Source organism: Natator depressus, chromosome 3 (genome assembly GCF_965152275.1).
Source record: "Natator depressus isolate rNatDep1 chromosome 3, rNatDep2.hap1, whole genome shotgun sequence".
Taxonomy (NCBI): Eukaryota; Metazoa; Chordata; order Testudines; family Cheloniidae; genus Natator; species Natator depressus.
In genome coordinates, this window is record NC_134236.1 from 1,794,189 (window position 1) to 1,810,303 (window position 16,115).

General features: G+C 54.3%; 1 protein-coding gene across 5 annotated transcripts in view; it reads right to left on the reverse strand.

Annotated features, from left to right (window-relative positions):
* DNMT3A (DNA methyltransferase 3 alpha) overlaps positions 1–16,115 on the reverse strand; it is a 231,598-nt gene that overhangs the window by 15,335 nt on the left and 200,148 nt on the right. For all 5 annotated transcript variants that reach the window (XM_074947296.1, XM_074947295.1, XM_074947294.1 and 2 more), the window contains 5 exons: positions 15,850–16,033; positions 15,079–15,163; positions 8,935–9,080; positions 7,259–7,349; positions 7,007–7,155 (listed from right to left, as the gene is read on the reverse strand). In XM_074947296.1, coding sequence (XP_074803397.1) covers positions 7,007–7,155; positions 7,259–7,349; positions 8,935–9,080; positions 15,079–15,163; positions 15,850–16,033 — 655 coding nt within the window. The remainder of the gene's footprint in view (positions 1–7,006; positions 7,156–7,258; positions 7,350–8,934; positions 9,081–15,078; positions 15,164–15,849; positions 16,034–16,115) is intronic.

Sequence of the window (16,115 nt, forward strand, 5' to 3'; positions counted from 1 at the left end):
CTTCTAATGTAGTTGTAGAATGTTTTCCTGTTACCCTTTATGTCTCTGGCTAGTTTGATCTCGTTTTGTGCCTTGGCCTTTCTAATTTTGCCCCTACATACTTGTGCTGTTTGTTTATATTCATCCTTTGTAATTTAATCTAGTTTCCACTTTTTGTAGGATGCTTTTTTGATTTTTAGATCATTGACAGTCTCCTGGATAAGCCAGGGTGGTCTCTTGCCAGGCTTCCTATCTTTCCTACGCAGTAGGATAGTTTGCTCTTGTGCCCTTAATAATGTCTCTTTGAAAAACTGCCAACTGTCTTCCATTGTTTTTCCCCTTAGACTTGCTTCCCGTGGGATCTTACCTACCAACTCCCTGAGTTTGCTGAAGTCTGCCTTCTTGAAATCCACTGTCTTTAGTGTGCTGTTCTCCCTCCTACTATTCCTTAGAATCATGAACTCTGTCATTTCCTGATCATGGAATCACAGAATATCAGGGTTGGAAGGTGTCACGGCGTCCCTGGGTGATGCTCTGGAACTGCTCCCTAGGAAGCCAGTCAAGACTCTGGGGAAGTCTCCTCTCTGTGAGCAGACTGTCTGCAGGGCAAAAAGCTCACATGGCTTCCACCTTCCTGGGTCTGACCTCGGAGCATTCAGCATCCTCTGCCCCTCCGTGTGCTTCCCACAGCGAGTCCGCCCAGGTGGGGTTCTGGGGAAGCCAAAGGGTCCTGCCCCCGAACTCCGCAGTCAGACGTGACTCTCAGCGAGCCAGTAAAACAGAGGTTTATTAGACGACGGGAACATGGTCTAAAACAGAGCTTGTAGGTACAGAGAACAGACCCCTGAGGCGGGTCCATTTTGGGGGGCAGTGAGCCAGACAACCACGTCTGCACTTCACTCCATGTCCCCAGCCAGCCCCAAACTGAAACTCTCCAGCCCCTCCTCCTCTGGGCTTTGTCCCATTCCCGGGCCAGGTGGTCACCTGATTCCTTTGTTCTCCAACCCTTTAGCTCTCACCTGGCAGGGGGGAAGGGCCCAGGCCATCCGTTGCCAGGAGACAGAGTGTCGGCCATTTATGTACCCTGGCCCTTTGCTCTGCAACAATTACACCCCCTTATCCCACCACCTAAAGACTTAAGAAATGCATATGGGAAACTGAGGCACCCCTACAGTATTCAGAGGAAACATTAAGAACAGTCCCACTTGGTCACAGAAGGGACCTCAGGAGGTCATCTAGTCCCACCCCCTGCTCAAAGCAGGACCAATCCCCAATTAAATCATCCCCGCCAGGGCTTTGTCAAGCTGGGCCTTAAAAACCTCTAAGGAAGGACATTGCACCACCTCCCTAGGTAATGCATTCCCGTGCTTCACCACCCTCCTAGTGAAAAAGTTTTTCCTAATATCCAACTTAGACCTCCCCCACTGCAACTTGAGACCATTACTCCTCGTTCTGTCATCTGCTACCACTGAGAACAGTCTAGATCCATCCTCTTTGGAACCCCCTTTCAGGTAGTTGAAAGCAGCTATCAAATCCCCTCCACACTTCTCTTCCGTAGACTAAATAATCCCAGTTCCCTCAGCCTCTCCTCATAACTCATGTGCTCCAGCCCCCTAATCATTTTTGTTGCCCTCCGCTGGACTCTCTCCAATTTTTCACATCCTTCTTGTAGTGTGGGGCCCAAAACTGGACACAGTACTCCAGACGAGGCCTCACCAAAGTCAAATAGAGGGGAACGATCATGTCCCTCGATCTGTGGGCAATGCCCCTACATATACAGCCCAAAATGCCATTGGCCTTCTTGGCAGCAAGGGCACACTGTTGACTCATATCCAGCTTCTGGTCCACTGTAACCCCTAGGTCCTTTTCTGCAGAACTGCTGCCGAGCCATTCGGTCCCTAGTCTGTAGCGGTGCCTGGGGTTTTTCCGTCCTAAGTGCAGGACTCTGCACTTGTCCTTGTTGAACCTCATCAGATTTCTTTTGGCCCAACCCTCTAATTTGTCTAAGTCCCTCTGTATCCTATCCCTACCCTCCAGCGTATCTACCTCTCCTCCCAGTTTAGTGTCTTCTGCAAACTTGCTAAGGGTGCAATCTATGCCATCCTCCAGATCATTAATCACTTTCACCCAAGCTGCCTTCCACTTTCAAATTCTCAACCAGTTCCTTCCTATTTGTCAAAATCAAATCTAGAACAGCTTCTCCCCTAGTAGCTGTCTCCACCTTCTGAAATAAAAAAATTGTCTCCAATAAATTCCAAGAACTTGTTGGATAATCTGTGCCCTGCTGTGCTGTTTTCCCAGCCGATGTCTGGGTAGTTGAAGTCCCCCATCACCACCAAGTCCTGGATGCCAGCCCCCGACACAGCTCCACGATAGCACTGCAACACTGCATCCCAGCCCCTTTTTGAGGTCCATGACCGTGCTGGAACACTGCCTCACAGTCAGCGGTGAAAGTAATTTAAAGGACTTACTGGTACTCCGGAGTCCTTTGGCGGGGAGGGGCCTCTACCGGAAGAGGCAGGACCTTTACATCCCGACCCTTTAAATCAAGATTTAAAGGGCCCCGGGCTGGGACTGTGCTAGCAGCAGCTGGGAGCCCCGGGCCTTTTAAATCACCCCGGAGCTACCAGCTGCAGCGGCGGCTGGGAGCCCCAGGGCTCGGGGGTGATTTAAAGGGTCAGGGGCTCCCAGCCACTGCTACTGCAGAGGAGCCCCGGGCCCTTTAAATTGCTGCCGGAGCCCCCGGCTGCCACTGCTACCCTGGCAGGGGGCTCGGACGGCTATTTAAAGGGTCCGGGGCTCCCACTGCCACTACCGCCCCGGGTCCTTTAAATTGTCCCCGGAGCCCTGGGGCAGCGGTGGCGGGGCTCTGACGGCTATTTAAAGGGCCCAGGGGCTGTAACGGTGGCCGGAGCCCCGGGCCCTTTAAATCAGCCCTGGAGCCCTGCTGCCGCAGCCCTGGGGAGGTAGTGGCAGGGCTCCAGCGGCGATTTAAAGGGCCCGGGTTGGTAGCTGCTGGGAGCCCCAGGCCCTTTACATTGCCGTCTGGGGAAGCTGACCCACCCCAGTACGGCGCACAGGCTCTTGCCGGTATACCGTACCGGGGCGCAGTGGCTTACTTTCACCTCTGATCACAGTCCACAGCACAGCTCCATGACCGTGCTGGAACACTGCACCACAGCCCACAACACAAGGAGTGCCCCAACACCACAGCTCAGCCCCGCTTCACAGCGCTCTGACCGTGCTGCAACACTGATCACAGAGCCCAGCAAGGCCACCCGAGATTGCTGCAATACTGCACTACAGACCGGAACAGAGCCCTATGACGGTGCTGCAACACTGCACCCCAGCTCTGTGATAATCCTGGAAAAACAGTTCCTAACCGTTCCGTGAGGGCTGCTCAGGTCCATTCCAATACGGACTGCATGCACCATCACTGGAGTTTCCCCCTAGTGGTGTCCGCTGGGTTGACTCCGGTGCCCCTGGAGTGGCGCCTTCATGGCGCATACGGACCGGCCGACCCTCCTCCTCCTCGGTTGCTTCTTGCCGGAACTCCGACAGAGCGGCAGGCGGGTGGGCCTTGGGATGGGCATAAGCAACACATCTCGAAGAACAGCTGTTACGAGAGGTAGGTAACCGTTCTTTCTTCTTCAAGTGCTTGCTCATGTCCATTCCCGTCGAAGTGATTCCCAAGCAGTCAGTCAGTCAGGTGGTGGGACTGGCGTTTTGCTGAGACAGACTGGACTCTGCTGTACCAAAAACTGCATCACTTCTGGCCGGCTGAGTGATGGTACAGTGCGTGGTGAACATGTGGACAGAAGACCAGGTCACTGCCCAGCAGATATCCAGGATCGGGACTGGAGCCACAAATGCTGCTGAAGAGGCTTGCGATCTCGCAGAGTGCACTGTCTCACCGTCATTGTCAGCTTGCCCAAGACTGGCACTTGCCTCCACGGGACGGGGGCTGTCCGTGATGGGCCTTGGCTCAGGGAAGGCATTAGAAGGGACAGAAGGCTTCTTCTGGCGTAGGTGGCATGACCAGGGCTGAGTCCCCTCTATGGCTCATCCCAGGCGGGGCGTCCATATGCACCAGACTCGACGGGCCCCTTTCTGCGGCTGGAATCAACAGCGCAGGCTGGTTGCTGTCTGTGAGAATGGCCCAGCACGGGTTTCACTCTCTCTGTGGCACTCCTCAGAGGGGATCGTCACCGGTCTGACTTTTTCTTTTTCTTCAGCACCAGTGATGGGGAGCGGTGCCAACCAGCCAGGGTTGACTTCTTGGTGGCTGGAGCAGTTTGTTGGTGCCATACAGCTGGTGCCAGGGATCCTGGACCCCGCTGAGCCTCTCTACTGAGGCTGGGGCACTCCTGATGGAGGAGCAGCTTGATGCTGGGTCAGGCTCCGATAAAGGGCGAAGTGCCACCTCCATTATGAGAAATTTGAGTCCAGTTTCTCTCTCATTCTTAGTTCTGGGCTTGAAGTTCTTACGGGTCCGGCACTTATCAGGAACGTGGCCTCTCCAAGGCAGTTCCGGCAGCTGCCGGGCTGTTTGAAGCCCTGGGTCCGAGGCAAGCCCCACAGGGCAGGAGCTTACAAGTACCCAAATCTCACTATTTGCTAACGGCAACTAACTGAACTCTTTACACTCTGTCTACAATCTATTTCCAGGAAACCACTAAGGAGATTGCTTGCAGAGCAAGAGAACAAGACCATTCCATGAATGGGAAGAGGGAACTGAGGAGGCGGTGGGTCGGCAGGTCCCTATATACCGTGCAAGGAAGGCGCCTCTCCAGGGGTCACCAGAGTCGACTTGACGGATATCACTAGGGGAAAAATTTCTGATGACGGTGCACGTGACACGCACACAACTATACTGGAATGGACATGAGCAAACACTCAAAGAAGAACACTGCATCCTAGCTCCCAACCCAGCTCCGGGACAGTGCTGCAACACTGCACCACAGACCCCAACAAAGATACACGATTGCTGCAACACTGCACCACACCCCCGAACACAGCTCCGGGACAGTGCTGTAACACTGCACCACAGCCCCGAAAACCGCGTCGTGAGCGTGATGGAACACTGCATCCTCCCAGCAGTTCCACAACACTGAAGTAACTCTGCATCCCCGCCGAACACAGCTCCATGACAGTGCTGTAACACTGCACCACAGCCCCCAACACAGGTAACACAGCTCCTAACACAGCTCCATGGCAGTGCGGTAACACTGCATCCTAGCCCCGCAGAGCCGCTGCGCAGCCCTGTAAGAACCCAGAGATGCTGCAATGCCGGGGTGCGACAGCTCTGCAACACAACTGTGCGGCAAGGACACAAACCGCTCTTTAAATATGCATGGATCTAAAAACCTGCCTGTCAGAGGAGCAAATACCCCAAGAGAGCTTTTGCTGGGAGGGGGAGTCTGTGAATCAGGAGCACCACATTCTCAGGGCTGACAGCAGACAGCGAATTCGGCAGGAGCTGGCTATGCAGTCAGACAGAGGATCTGGCCAATGGGATCCAGCGCTGCACCCACAGAGGCATCGAGAGCACTCCTCCATGCGGCGCCAGACACTGAATTCAGTTCTCCCAGCCAGCCAGCGACTAAGTGGAGAGAGCTCAGAGAAGAACCAGAGAAATGAGCCAAGGGCTGGCGCAGGGGTGAGCGCCGTGGCTCAGGGTCAGAAGGGACATGCGGACGAAAAGCAGGGCAAGGCGTTAAGCCAAGGGGGAAGTGTGGAACTAGGGGTCATGGGAGTCTGTATGTGTGTGGGGGGGAAGCTCCCTACTGGGAAGCATCTCCCCTGAGCGGGGTGGGGCGAACTCCTGCCTGCTCCTCCCTCCCAGGCTGGATACCTGTTCAGAGCAGCTGGCCGGGCAGTGGGCACTGGGGGAGTTAGACTGGGTCACTGCACCCACTGCGTTCAGCAGCCCCGGAAGGCGGCGAGAGGGCAGGGCGGCTCTTGGAAGGGAAACGCTACTGGAGAGAAGTTCTGCACTGACGGCCACGGCCTGCAGGGCAAGGGCTCAGACGCCAGCACGCCCAGCCCTCCGGTGCACACAGTGCTGGGAATCCCAGCCCCGCTGCTCCAGTCAGCCACCCAACGCTTGCAGCAGGGGAGCAGCCGGAAAGCTGGTTCAGATTCCCCTCCTGCAGCTGACCCCTCCCCCCCAAACAAAATCCTGGGGGAGAGCTGACCCAGCCACTGTCAGAGACACGTGGGGGTGCTCTGCCAGCTGGCTCTGTGCTGCCAAACACGCTGGGCTCCATGTACCCGCCCCCCGAGCCATCCAGGCGGGGTCCCACCTTGTCACTCCAGACCAGGCCCCACTGTGCTGGGCACTGCACAAAGCCAGTCGCAGCCAGTCCCTGCCCTGAAGAGCCACATGCTCACGAGAGCAGACAGAGCCCAGTGGGGAGAGTGGAGGGATGGCCTGGGGGTGCTGCGGGGGGGGCGTTAGCTGGGATGCGAAGGGAAGGGGACAGGGCGGAGGGAAAGGCAGCGGGGGGCACAGATATGGATGGAGTGAAGCTGAGGCAAGGAGGAATTCAGTCTATCTCCATGAGGCAGCATTTCTAACCCTTTCATCATTCTCGTGGCTCTTCTTGGACCCCTCTCCAATGTAGCCACCTCCTCCTGGATTTGTGGGCACCAGAACTGGACAAGGGATTGGAGCAGATGTCGCACGAGAGCCAAACAAACAGAGGGGAAATACCCTCCTGACTCCTCATCTATCTTCCCCTGCCCATTGTGGCTCTTTGCCACCCCTCTCGGTGGTGGGTGTCATGTCACAGCGGGCCGTGCCCAGCTAACCACCCCCGGGCATGTGTGCACACGGCTGGGCCATGCTCGTTGCCCCTCATGCCAGGGTTCAGTCATACACACGGGCACTGAGGAATCGTCGGACAGGTACCAGTCTACGGAAGCCCCCCAGACCCAAAGCCAGACGCTGCTGGGAGCTCAGGACTCTCTGGCGAGCCTCATGTGCACTAGGGGAGGGCGAGCAGGTTTCCATGGTAGTGCTCACCTCTAGGAAGCGCGAAATGTCCCGCTTGTCGCTCACCCCCATGGCCACCACGTTCTCGAAGAGCCAGAAGAAGGGCCGGTCATCACCCTCCTTGGGCCGGGCTTCGTGGAGAAGGCGGTAGAACTCGAAGAAGAGCCGTCCGGTGCCCTCTGGGCAGCAGGAAGAGAGAAGAGACATGGGTGAGCTGCTGACAGCCTGCCTCAGCCTAGACGGGAGTGTGGGGGAGAAGGCATGGCCGGCTCGGACACCTACCGTAAAGACCCTTCCTGGCAGGGTTGACAATGGAGAGGTCATTACATGGGCTCCCTCCAATCACCAGGTCAAAAGGGCCCCATTCCTGTATCTGCAACACAGAGACACACCAGTGAGGGGCTAGGGGGGCAAAGGAGGCGAGTCCCCCTTGGTATGCGGTGGTGGGGAAACCGAGGCTGGAATATGGACTCCAGTTCCAGGGGCCACATTTTACAAAGATGTTGAGAAACTGCAGAAAAGAGCCACAAAAATGGATTCCAGGGCTGGAGAAAATGTGCCATGGTGTGCGACTTCAAGCCCCTGCTGTTTAGCTGACCCCAAGAGAGCCTGAGGGGTAACCTGATTCCAGAGTCTAGGGACTGTCCCAGGGAGAAAATACCAGGTACCAGAGGGCTCTTTCCTCTAGCAGAGACAGGCAGAACAAGAACCCATGGCTGGACACTGTTGCCAGACAAATCCAATGAGAAACCACCCATCTTTTGTTAACCATGCAGGTGACTAAGCCCTGGAGGAAACTCCCAAGGGAAGAGATGGATTCTTCCCCATTGGGTGAATTCACACACAGCCTGGCTGCCTTTCTGGGAGATGCGTTAGCAGAGCCAAGTTACCCGGCTCAGTACAGCGGTAACTGGGTGAAACTGACCGGCTGGTGACACACAGGAGGCCAGACTACATCACTGAATGGTGCTGTGATGCGGTGTGCAAACCCCGCACCAGGCGAGAAAGGGTTAATCCCACACTTCGGGTGGAGGAAGTCCTGCCCCTTAGACCCAGTTAGGCATGCTCCAATTTCTGTGCTAGCATAAAGGAGAGCAGCCCAGCTCACAGTCTAGGCCAGTGGTTCTCAAAGCTGGTCTGCCACTTCTGCGGGGAAAGCCCCGGCGGCCCGGGGCTGGTTTGTTTACCTGCCATGTCCCCCGGTTCGGCCGATCGCGGCTCCCAGTGGCTGTGGTTCGTCGCTCCAGGCCAATGGGGGCTGCGGGAAGCGGCGCAGGCCGAGGGACGTGCTGGCCGCCCTTTGTACTGGAGTCCCAGGGAGCCCCCGGCACCGAGGAACCCGGACTGCAGCTTCAGGAAGCGGCCCAGGGAGGTGGAGTGAGTGTTATCTCCCACCCGTGTACGGTCAGAGTGTGGCGGCTGGATTCCCCGCTGACCCTGTGGCGGACCACTCCACCACTGTCAGGGCCCTGGGCTGGGACCTGGTTGGGTCGAGTGGGCCTGGGTCCCCCTACCCCAGCTACCGCCCCCACTTTGGTGGCAGCTCCCGGATTTGGTGATTAGGCCGTGATACCCAGAACTCGAGGGCCGCTATATTGACTCCGGCCACTAGGCCACGCAGCCCTATGCTCGAGGGCCGCTGTATTGACTCTGGCCATTGAGCCATGCAGCCCTGTGCTCGAGGGCAGACACTCTGACTCTGGCCATTGAGCCGCACTGTCTTGAGTCCCAGCATACTCTGACAGACTGTACCTGCGGTGTCACCATGCCCAAAGGGGGTGGAGCATGCATACTCCGCCACACATCCTTTCTGACCTTAAACTCTGTGACTCTAGAAAAGGGTTCAGCCCGCCCCCCCGGAGGACCGCTGCTCCCCTGTGAGACGCAGCCGCTGAGTGGGGATGCCTGCCGGGGGGCTAGGGAGGTGAGCAGGGCAGGCAGATGGCAGCCGCACGTACATGTTTCTGGGTGACATTCCGGACGTCGCCGACGTACATGATCTTGCCCTGGTGTCTCACCATCCCCACAGTGATAGAGTCTTCGCAAACCTCGGAAGCGATGTAGCGGTCCACCTGGATGCCCAGGTCCTTCAGCACCAGCAGACCTGCCAGGAGACAGAGCAGGGGTCAGGCACGGAACAGCAGGATGGCGCTGGGGACAGCACCCCAAGGAGCACTTGCCATCGGGAACATCATCCCAAACCAGAAGCACCAGGAGACCTCTCAGCACTGAACAGTGACTCAGGACCACTGGCTCCTCCGACACAAAACGATGGAACTCAAGCAGCTGCTTCTTGTAGCTACCTGGTGCAGTCAGGACACTTGTATTATCCCTATGGGGAACTACAGAGGCCACTGATTCAGGGGACCCCTCCCCCCCAAGTTTGCTCCTTACTCCTGTGAAAGTAGAATTAATTATATTGAAATTATAATTCATTAAAGAAATGCTGCTTGAAAGATTTGTTGAAATATAGTTGTCAGGAAGAGAAACATTAAGGAGTGTGAGACAATGGGTCCTCAAACTAATTAACTTAGAGCTCCTACTGAGCTAGGAGATTGGTAAACGTTAGTATGCAAATAAGATATGTATGTATATTTGTCAGTTTCTGCTTCCTTTTGTCTCCTATGTTGGATTGGCTTTGGCTTGTCTGTATAAATGGGTTGGCTTGAGCTTTTTGCAGTTGGCTCACATATATCTGGGTGCACTGGCAAAGCGCTTTGCTAATAAACAGAGTGGTCTGACAAATTATGTGAGTCCTGAATCTGACTTTGACAATTTGGAGGTCCCACCGAGATGGCAAACGTCTTCACTGGGCTGTGTGACTCCTGACTGTTCTTAGGACAGCCGTGGCAAGCCGGCACCTGGGCATTTGGCCTGAATGGTCCTCCGCTGGAACGGAAGGGTGCATGACCACAGTGAAGTCTACGCCATCGAACCTATTGGTTCCCACTCTGTTCTCGTAGGGATCCCGGGATCTGACATCAGGAATCTGGTCAGGTAATTATTTCTGTGTTTTGTCCGGACTGAGGACTGTCTTGTCTCTGTGTCTATCCGTCCTCCCTGTGGTGTGTTTGAGTCTGGGTGCCGTCTCCGTCCGGGGATCGGCTGACCAAAGGCTTCCTGTCCCCACGGTCTGAGTGAGTGAAATTTGCACAATCGCAGCCGCACTGTGCCTTGGGTAAAGCCCTTGGTGTGAAAGCAAGGGCGATTGAGGCAGTAGCCTGTGGGCTCCTTTTGTGTGTTGCACCGGGCATCGCTCTGACGAACCCGACTTTCCTTCTTGTGTGATTGGTGTGTAAAGTCCTCCTGTATGGGTAATCAGACGTCTAAGTCGGGACAGTTCCCTAAAGGAATGCCGGCTCAGTTTACATATTTTAGGAAGGGTCTGGACTCCAGTAAATTTCTGGAAAAATGGTCTAGGCTAACTCAGGAGAATCCCAAAATTCAGTGGCCACTGTTAGGATCTTGGGACAAAGACCGAGTAGACATCTTAAAAGACAAACTCGGCCAACCTAAAACTACACTGGCAAAAGGAGAGGTTGATTGTTTCATGCAGTGGTGGGAAGAGGCAAATCATAGGTGGACAGAATCAAAACTTGCCTCTCTCAAAGATTCTGGCTTCTATCCCACCAGATGCAACTCATTTTACTGTTGTTGATTTGTGCTCTGCTTTCTTTTCTGTCCCGGTTCACCCTGACCCCAGTTCCTGTTTGCCTTTTCTTACAAGGGGTACACATGGACCACACTGCCCCAGGGGTATACTGAAAGCCCGTCATATTTTTCCCAAGCATTAGCCCGAGACCTTGCTGACCTTGTTTTCCTGTCCAGGTCCACACTAGTCCAATACGTAGATGATCTACTCCTCTGTTCCCCTTCATTGTCTGCCTCTGAAACTGACTCTTTAGTGCTCTTTACTGCCCTAGCAAATAAGGGTCACGAAGCTTCTCGCTCTAAACTACAACTCTGTCAAGCTTCTGTCATATACCTTGGCTTTCTCCTCTCCCAGGGTTCCCGTGCACTTTCTCCCACCCGTGTCCAAGCTATCCTTAGCTTTCCCCGACCCCGCTCCCCACGCCAGGTCCGGACATTTTTAGGCATGGCTGGATTTTGCAGACAATGGATTCCCCAATATGCCTCCCTTGCAAAACCTCTCCAGGAACTCACTTGATTCTCTGTGCCTGACCCCATGCCGTGGCCCCCTGAGGCCAATTCTGCCTTTGTTTCCCTCAAACAGGGTTTGGCTTCTGCCCCTGCCTTAGGGCTGCCTGACTATTCTAAGCCTTTTACCCTTTTCTCCCACGAACCATCTGGGTGTGCACTTGAAGTTCTCACTCAGATGCACGGAGAAAAGAACCGCCCAGTAGCTTATTTCTCTGCCACTTTAGACCCTGTTGCCCAAGGCTTACCCCCCTGCCTGCGTGCTGTGGCTGCTGCAGCGCGCCTCCTCGAAATGTCTGAGTCCCTTGTTCTCCGCTCTCCTCTTACCCTCCTGGTCCCTCACTGACCTCACCCTGCTCCAAGGCTCTGCCCCAGAAACCGAGAGAGAATCCTGGGTTGCCCAAGGTTGCTCTCTACATCCCGATTCTTTTTGGCGCTCGCCTACTGGCGCCTTTGTAGCCCCTTTTTCACTCTATCCGTCTCTGGCCGCCCTGCTACACGGTGTTTCGCATGTCGGAAAGGAGGGGATGGTCTCTGCTGTAACTAAGACAGGATGGCGGCCCCCCCCCCCCATTTTAGCTCTTTTGCAGCCCGCCACTGTGCAGCCTGTACCATTTGCCAAAGCCATAATATTGGAAAACCTGTAAAAGTGGCCCAGGGGTCTGTCTCAAGCACCGTTCTTGCATTGGCAACTTGATTTTGTACAAATGCCTAAGTGTCAACAATATGAATTTATATTGGTTATGGTATGTTTATTCTCTGGTTGGATTGAAGCCTTTTCTTGTCACAAGGCTGACTCACTGTCTGTTGCCAAATGTTTGTTAAATCATATTATGCCTGCCAAGGGAATTCCTGCTACTCTGTCCAGTGATCGGGGTACACATTTTACTGGACAACTTGTTCAACACCTGGACCGTATATTGCATATCAAACACCTGCTGCACTGTCCCTACCACCCACAGAATGCAGGAGCAGTTGAAAGACGAAATGGTGCACTTAAGAATAAGCTTGCTAAAATTTGTGACTCTACAGGATTAAGCTGGCCAGTAGCCTTACCATTAGCCCTTATGGACATGAGATCCACTCCATCCCAAAGACATAAATTAAGTCCCTTTGAAATTGTTATGGGACGCTCTATGCGAGCTATGACTACCATTACTCCCGTTCCAGATTTGAACTTGACTCACAGTGCGCTCCTTCAGTATTGCAAGGGACTAATGCAAGCTGTAAGTCACTTCCATTCACAGGTTCGAGCCACCTGGCCCACGGAACCCACCTCCGACGCTTGCCACAACCTCGAGCCAGGTGATTGGGTCTACGTACGGCGCCATCATCGAAAGCACACCTTGGAGCCCCGGTGGAAGGGTCCTCATCAGGTACTGCTTACTACACAGACGGCTGTTAAACTATCTGGCATCGCAGCGTGGATACATGCTTCACAGTCTAAGAAGGCACCATCCCCAGAGAACCAATCATCACCTCAGGACGATGCAGAGTCAATTTTGACTCCAGAAAAAGACGTAGAGGAACAGTCTGCAATACCTTACAATCTACGCTCTCGTAAGGGTTGCCAGAAGCAGACGCTGTTCCTCGGCTGCTGGTATCTTACGGTCTGGGGAGACCACGATGAAAATTCTTTTATCCAGCAGCAGGTGTGGACAGCTCAGACCCTTAATATTGCTAATTGCTGGGTCTGCAGCCACATCCCAGCCCACTCTCAAACTGGTGTTCCTGTCCTGGCTATCCCACTCAAGTCCCCAGACCTCACTGGAGGGCCTCGTCCGTTAAACAAAATATGGAACAGCAATGACACTTGGGAAGCGGTGGGAATAAATGCATCTCAGTGAATAAGTGTGGTGGAGGGAAAAGGTCATCGGTGTTGGGTGTGTAATGGGACAGGGCTGGATCTGGGGAAAAGCCGTTGCCTTCAGCATATTGTGGCCAAAGGTGTATGGGATTATTCAAATAAAACTAAAAAGTGGCGGGCCAGGTATGGAGATATGAATTCAAACAGAGAAATCAATCTCATGTTCCCCCTACAGTCATGCAAATAACACCACTCCTTGTAAGGAGAATTACCCTGTACCCTTAAGGGGATACTACTCCTCCTTTGCAAACACCTATATGACAAATGGGTGCAACCGACCCTTCCCGGCCTTAATAGGCCATCACTGGGTGTGTGGGACCAGAGTTTATACCGCACTACCAGCTCATTGGTCAGGAATCTGTTATCCCGCCCGACTCTTCCCACAATTCCGAGGGCTAGGAACCTTCCCTCGAGAACGCCTCCGCAATTTCAGGCGAAAAAGAAGGGACTTAACAGATGCCCAATGGTATGTAAATAACGTAAGCCCCTTAACCTGGGAAGAGGCCATTGGCGGTTCCTTCATACCATTAGGGGGAGTAATACACCATGCAAAAAGGCTCCTAAGGTTACAGCTGAAATAATGGCAAATGAAACCGGAGAAAGTTTAAGAGCCCTGGCCAAAGAAACGGGCAATCCGACAGATGGCCCTCCAAAACCGTCAGGCATTGGACATAGTGCTCGTGGCAAAAGGAGGGACTTGTGCTCTCATTGGAAAAGACTGCTGTGTGTATATACCAGACAACACCAATGAGGTAACAGATCGTGCTTGCCACTTAGAACAAATCGCATATCTTCCCCACGAAGAGCCAAGTTCTTTATGGAAGTGGCTAAGTAACCTTTTCAATTTCTCTGGCATAGAAAACTGGTTGTTTCAGGGAGCCCTAACTCTCCTGTTTGGAACCCTAATAATTTTTGTATGTTTTCAGTTACTTTCCTGTTGTATCCAAAATTGTGTCAGGCATGCTACACAGATAGCTGCCCCAAACCAGAGGGCTAATTTGATGATTTTAAATATCACTGATGAACAAAGAGATAAAGAACAATTGATATGTGGAACCCAGTCATTGTTGGTCATTGCGTAGCTTGACCAAAAGGAGGGACTGTGAAAGTAGAATGAATTATATTGAAATTATAATTCATTAAAGAAATGCTGCTTGAAGGGTTTGTTGAAATATAGTTGTCAGGAAGAGAAACATTAAGGAGTGTGAGACAATGGGTCCTCAAACTAATTAACTTAGAGCTCCTACTGAGCTAGGAGATTGGTAAACGTTAGTATGCAAATAAGATATGTATGTATATTTGTCAGTTTCTGCTTCCTTTTGTCTCCTATGTTGGATTGGTTTGGCTTGTCTATACAAATGGGTTGGCCTGAGCTTTTTGCAGTTGGCTCACATATATCTGGGTGCATTGGCAAAGCGCTTTGCTAATAAACAGAGTGGTCTGACAAATTATGTGAGTCCTGAATCTGACTTTGACACTCCCAAGGGTGTGGAAAGCCAAATCTAATTACACAGCCCCCTGCTGGAAACCTGGGCTCACCCCTCTTTGGAATATGGCCAGCAGGACAATGAGGCCACCTTGGAGCTGATTTCAGACGGCCTGGCCCCGTGGCTGTGGATCCTCAGCCCCTCTGAGTAACCAGGCCAAAAGTGTCTTGAGTTGGGAGCACCCAAAATCAGGGACTTAGTTTGAAACTGGTAGCCACAGTCGATGCAAAATGTTCTATGATCTTGGGGGTTGCGGGGCCCTTCTGCAGAGCTGTGAGAGACAGGTGGAGCAATAGCCCACACTTGGTACTTGCTGTCTGGGCCAAACACCCATCCTGCACGCTAGGTTTAGAACCCAGGATCGCGTTCTGCTACTGAGAACCTACCATCTGGGTCATGCACTGCCCTGGTGCTAAGCCAGAGCGCTTCTGCTCCCCCTTGCCCTCTGCATGCTGTGAAGTGGGCTGGGCTGTGCTGGTGGGTCACGGCCGCCCCATGGTTGCCAGGCTGTGGGGCTGTAGTGGGGTGCTGTAAGCATGGAGGTGGACAGCAGAACCCTAGTGCCACTCAGCTCCCTCTTGTTAACCCACCTGTGGCAATTCCATCGAAGAGAGAGAGCACTCGGATGGGCTTCCTCTTCTCAGCTGGGACCGGCGGATAAACCTTTGGTGGGTCCTTAAAACACACACATACAGCCCAGCATGAGAGACGGGGGGCACAAGAAACGCTCCCCTAGACAGTCTCCTCGGACATGAACGGGGCTCCCAACTCCCGGATGGGTCCCATCCCAGCTCTTACGGGGGGGGAGCTAATCACGGCTGGAGCTCCATGCAATGCGGGGACCTCCCTGCTGCGCTCTCCTAGGAGTGGAGACGCCAGGCGCTGGGCTTGCTGAGTGGGGAACTGACCACTGTCTAGACACACACATCGGCGGGGCAGCGCTCGGTAGCTAAAGGACAATGCCAGCCCAAGCTGGGCCGCTCTGGCCGGAGAGGAGAAGGTTTGTAACCAGGGGAGGAGGGAGGCTCCCGAGCAGCCTCCCAGCAGGAGGCGTGGGGGGCGAAGATGCTCGCCGAGGGACTCTGGAGAGCTCACGAAGCGGACGCCGTGACAGTGCTGGCTGCGACAGCAGGGCCTGGACTCGAGGACCCCGGAGGTCCCGGGAGTCCCGTATGTCCGGGATGATCTGGAACCCAGCCCAGCGACAGCCCTGGCAGCCCCGCTGGGCGTGCTCAGCCCAGGCCCCTCGGAAGCAAGCGGCAGCAGGTGCAGGGCTGCGGGGAGACTCTGCTCTGCCGTGACTCTGGGGAGCCGCCGGGCCGAGCCCCCGGGGGGACCGGGCAGCGCTGCCACATACTCACAAATTCTTGGTCATGGTTATTGGCGAAGAACATCTGGAGGCGCGAGGGCCAGTCGTCTCTTCGCCTCAGCAGCCCGTAGGTGCCCTTGTGGCCGCACATGTAGCAGTTCCAGGGGTCCTCCTTGATGGCTGCCTGGGCTGCACCTGGTCCCACCAGCAGGTCCACACACTCCACACAGAAGCACCTGAGATCCAGGGGGAAGGGGAGACGCTTCAGCCCATTTACTGCCCCGCCTCTGTTCCAGGGGGGTGCGTGGGGGGGTACTC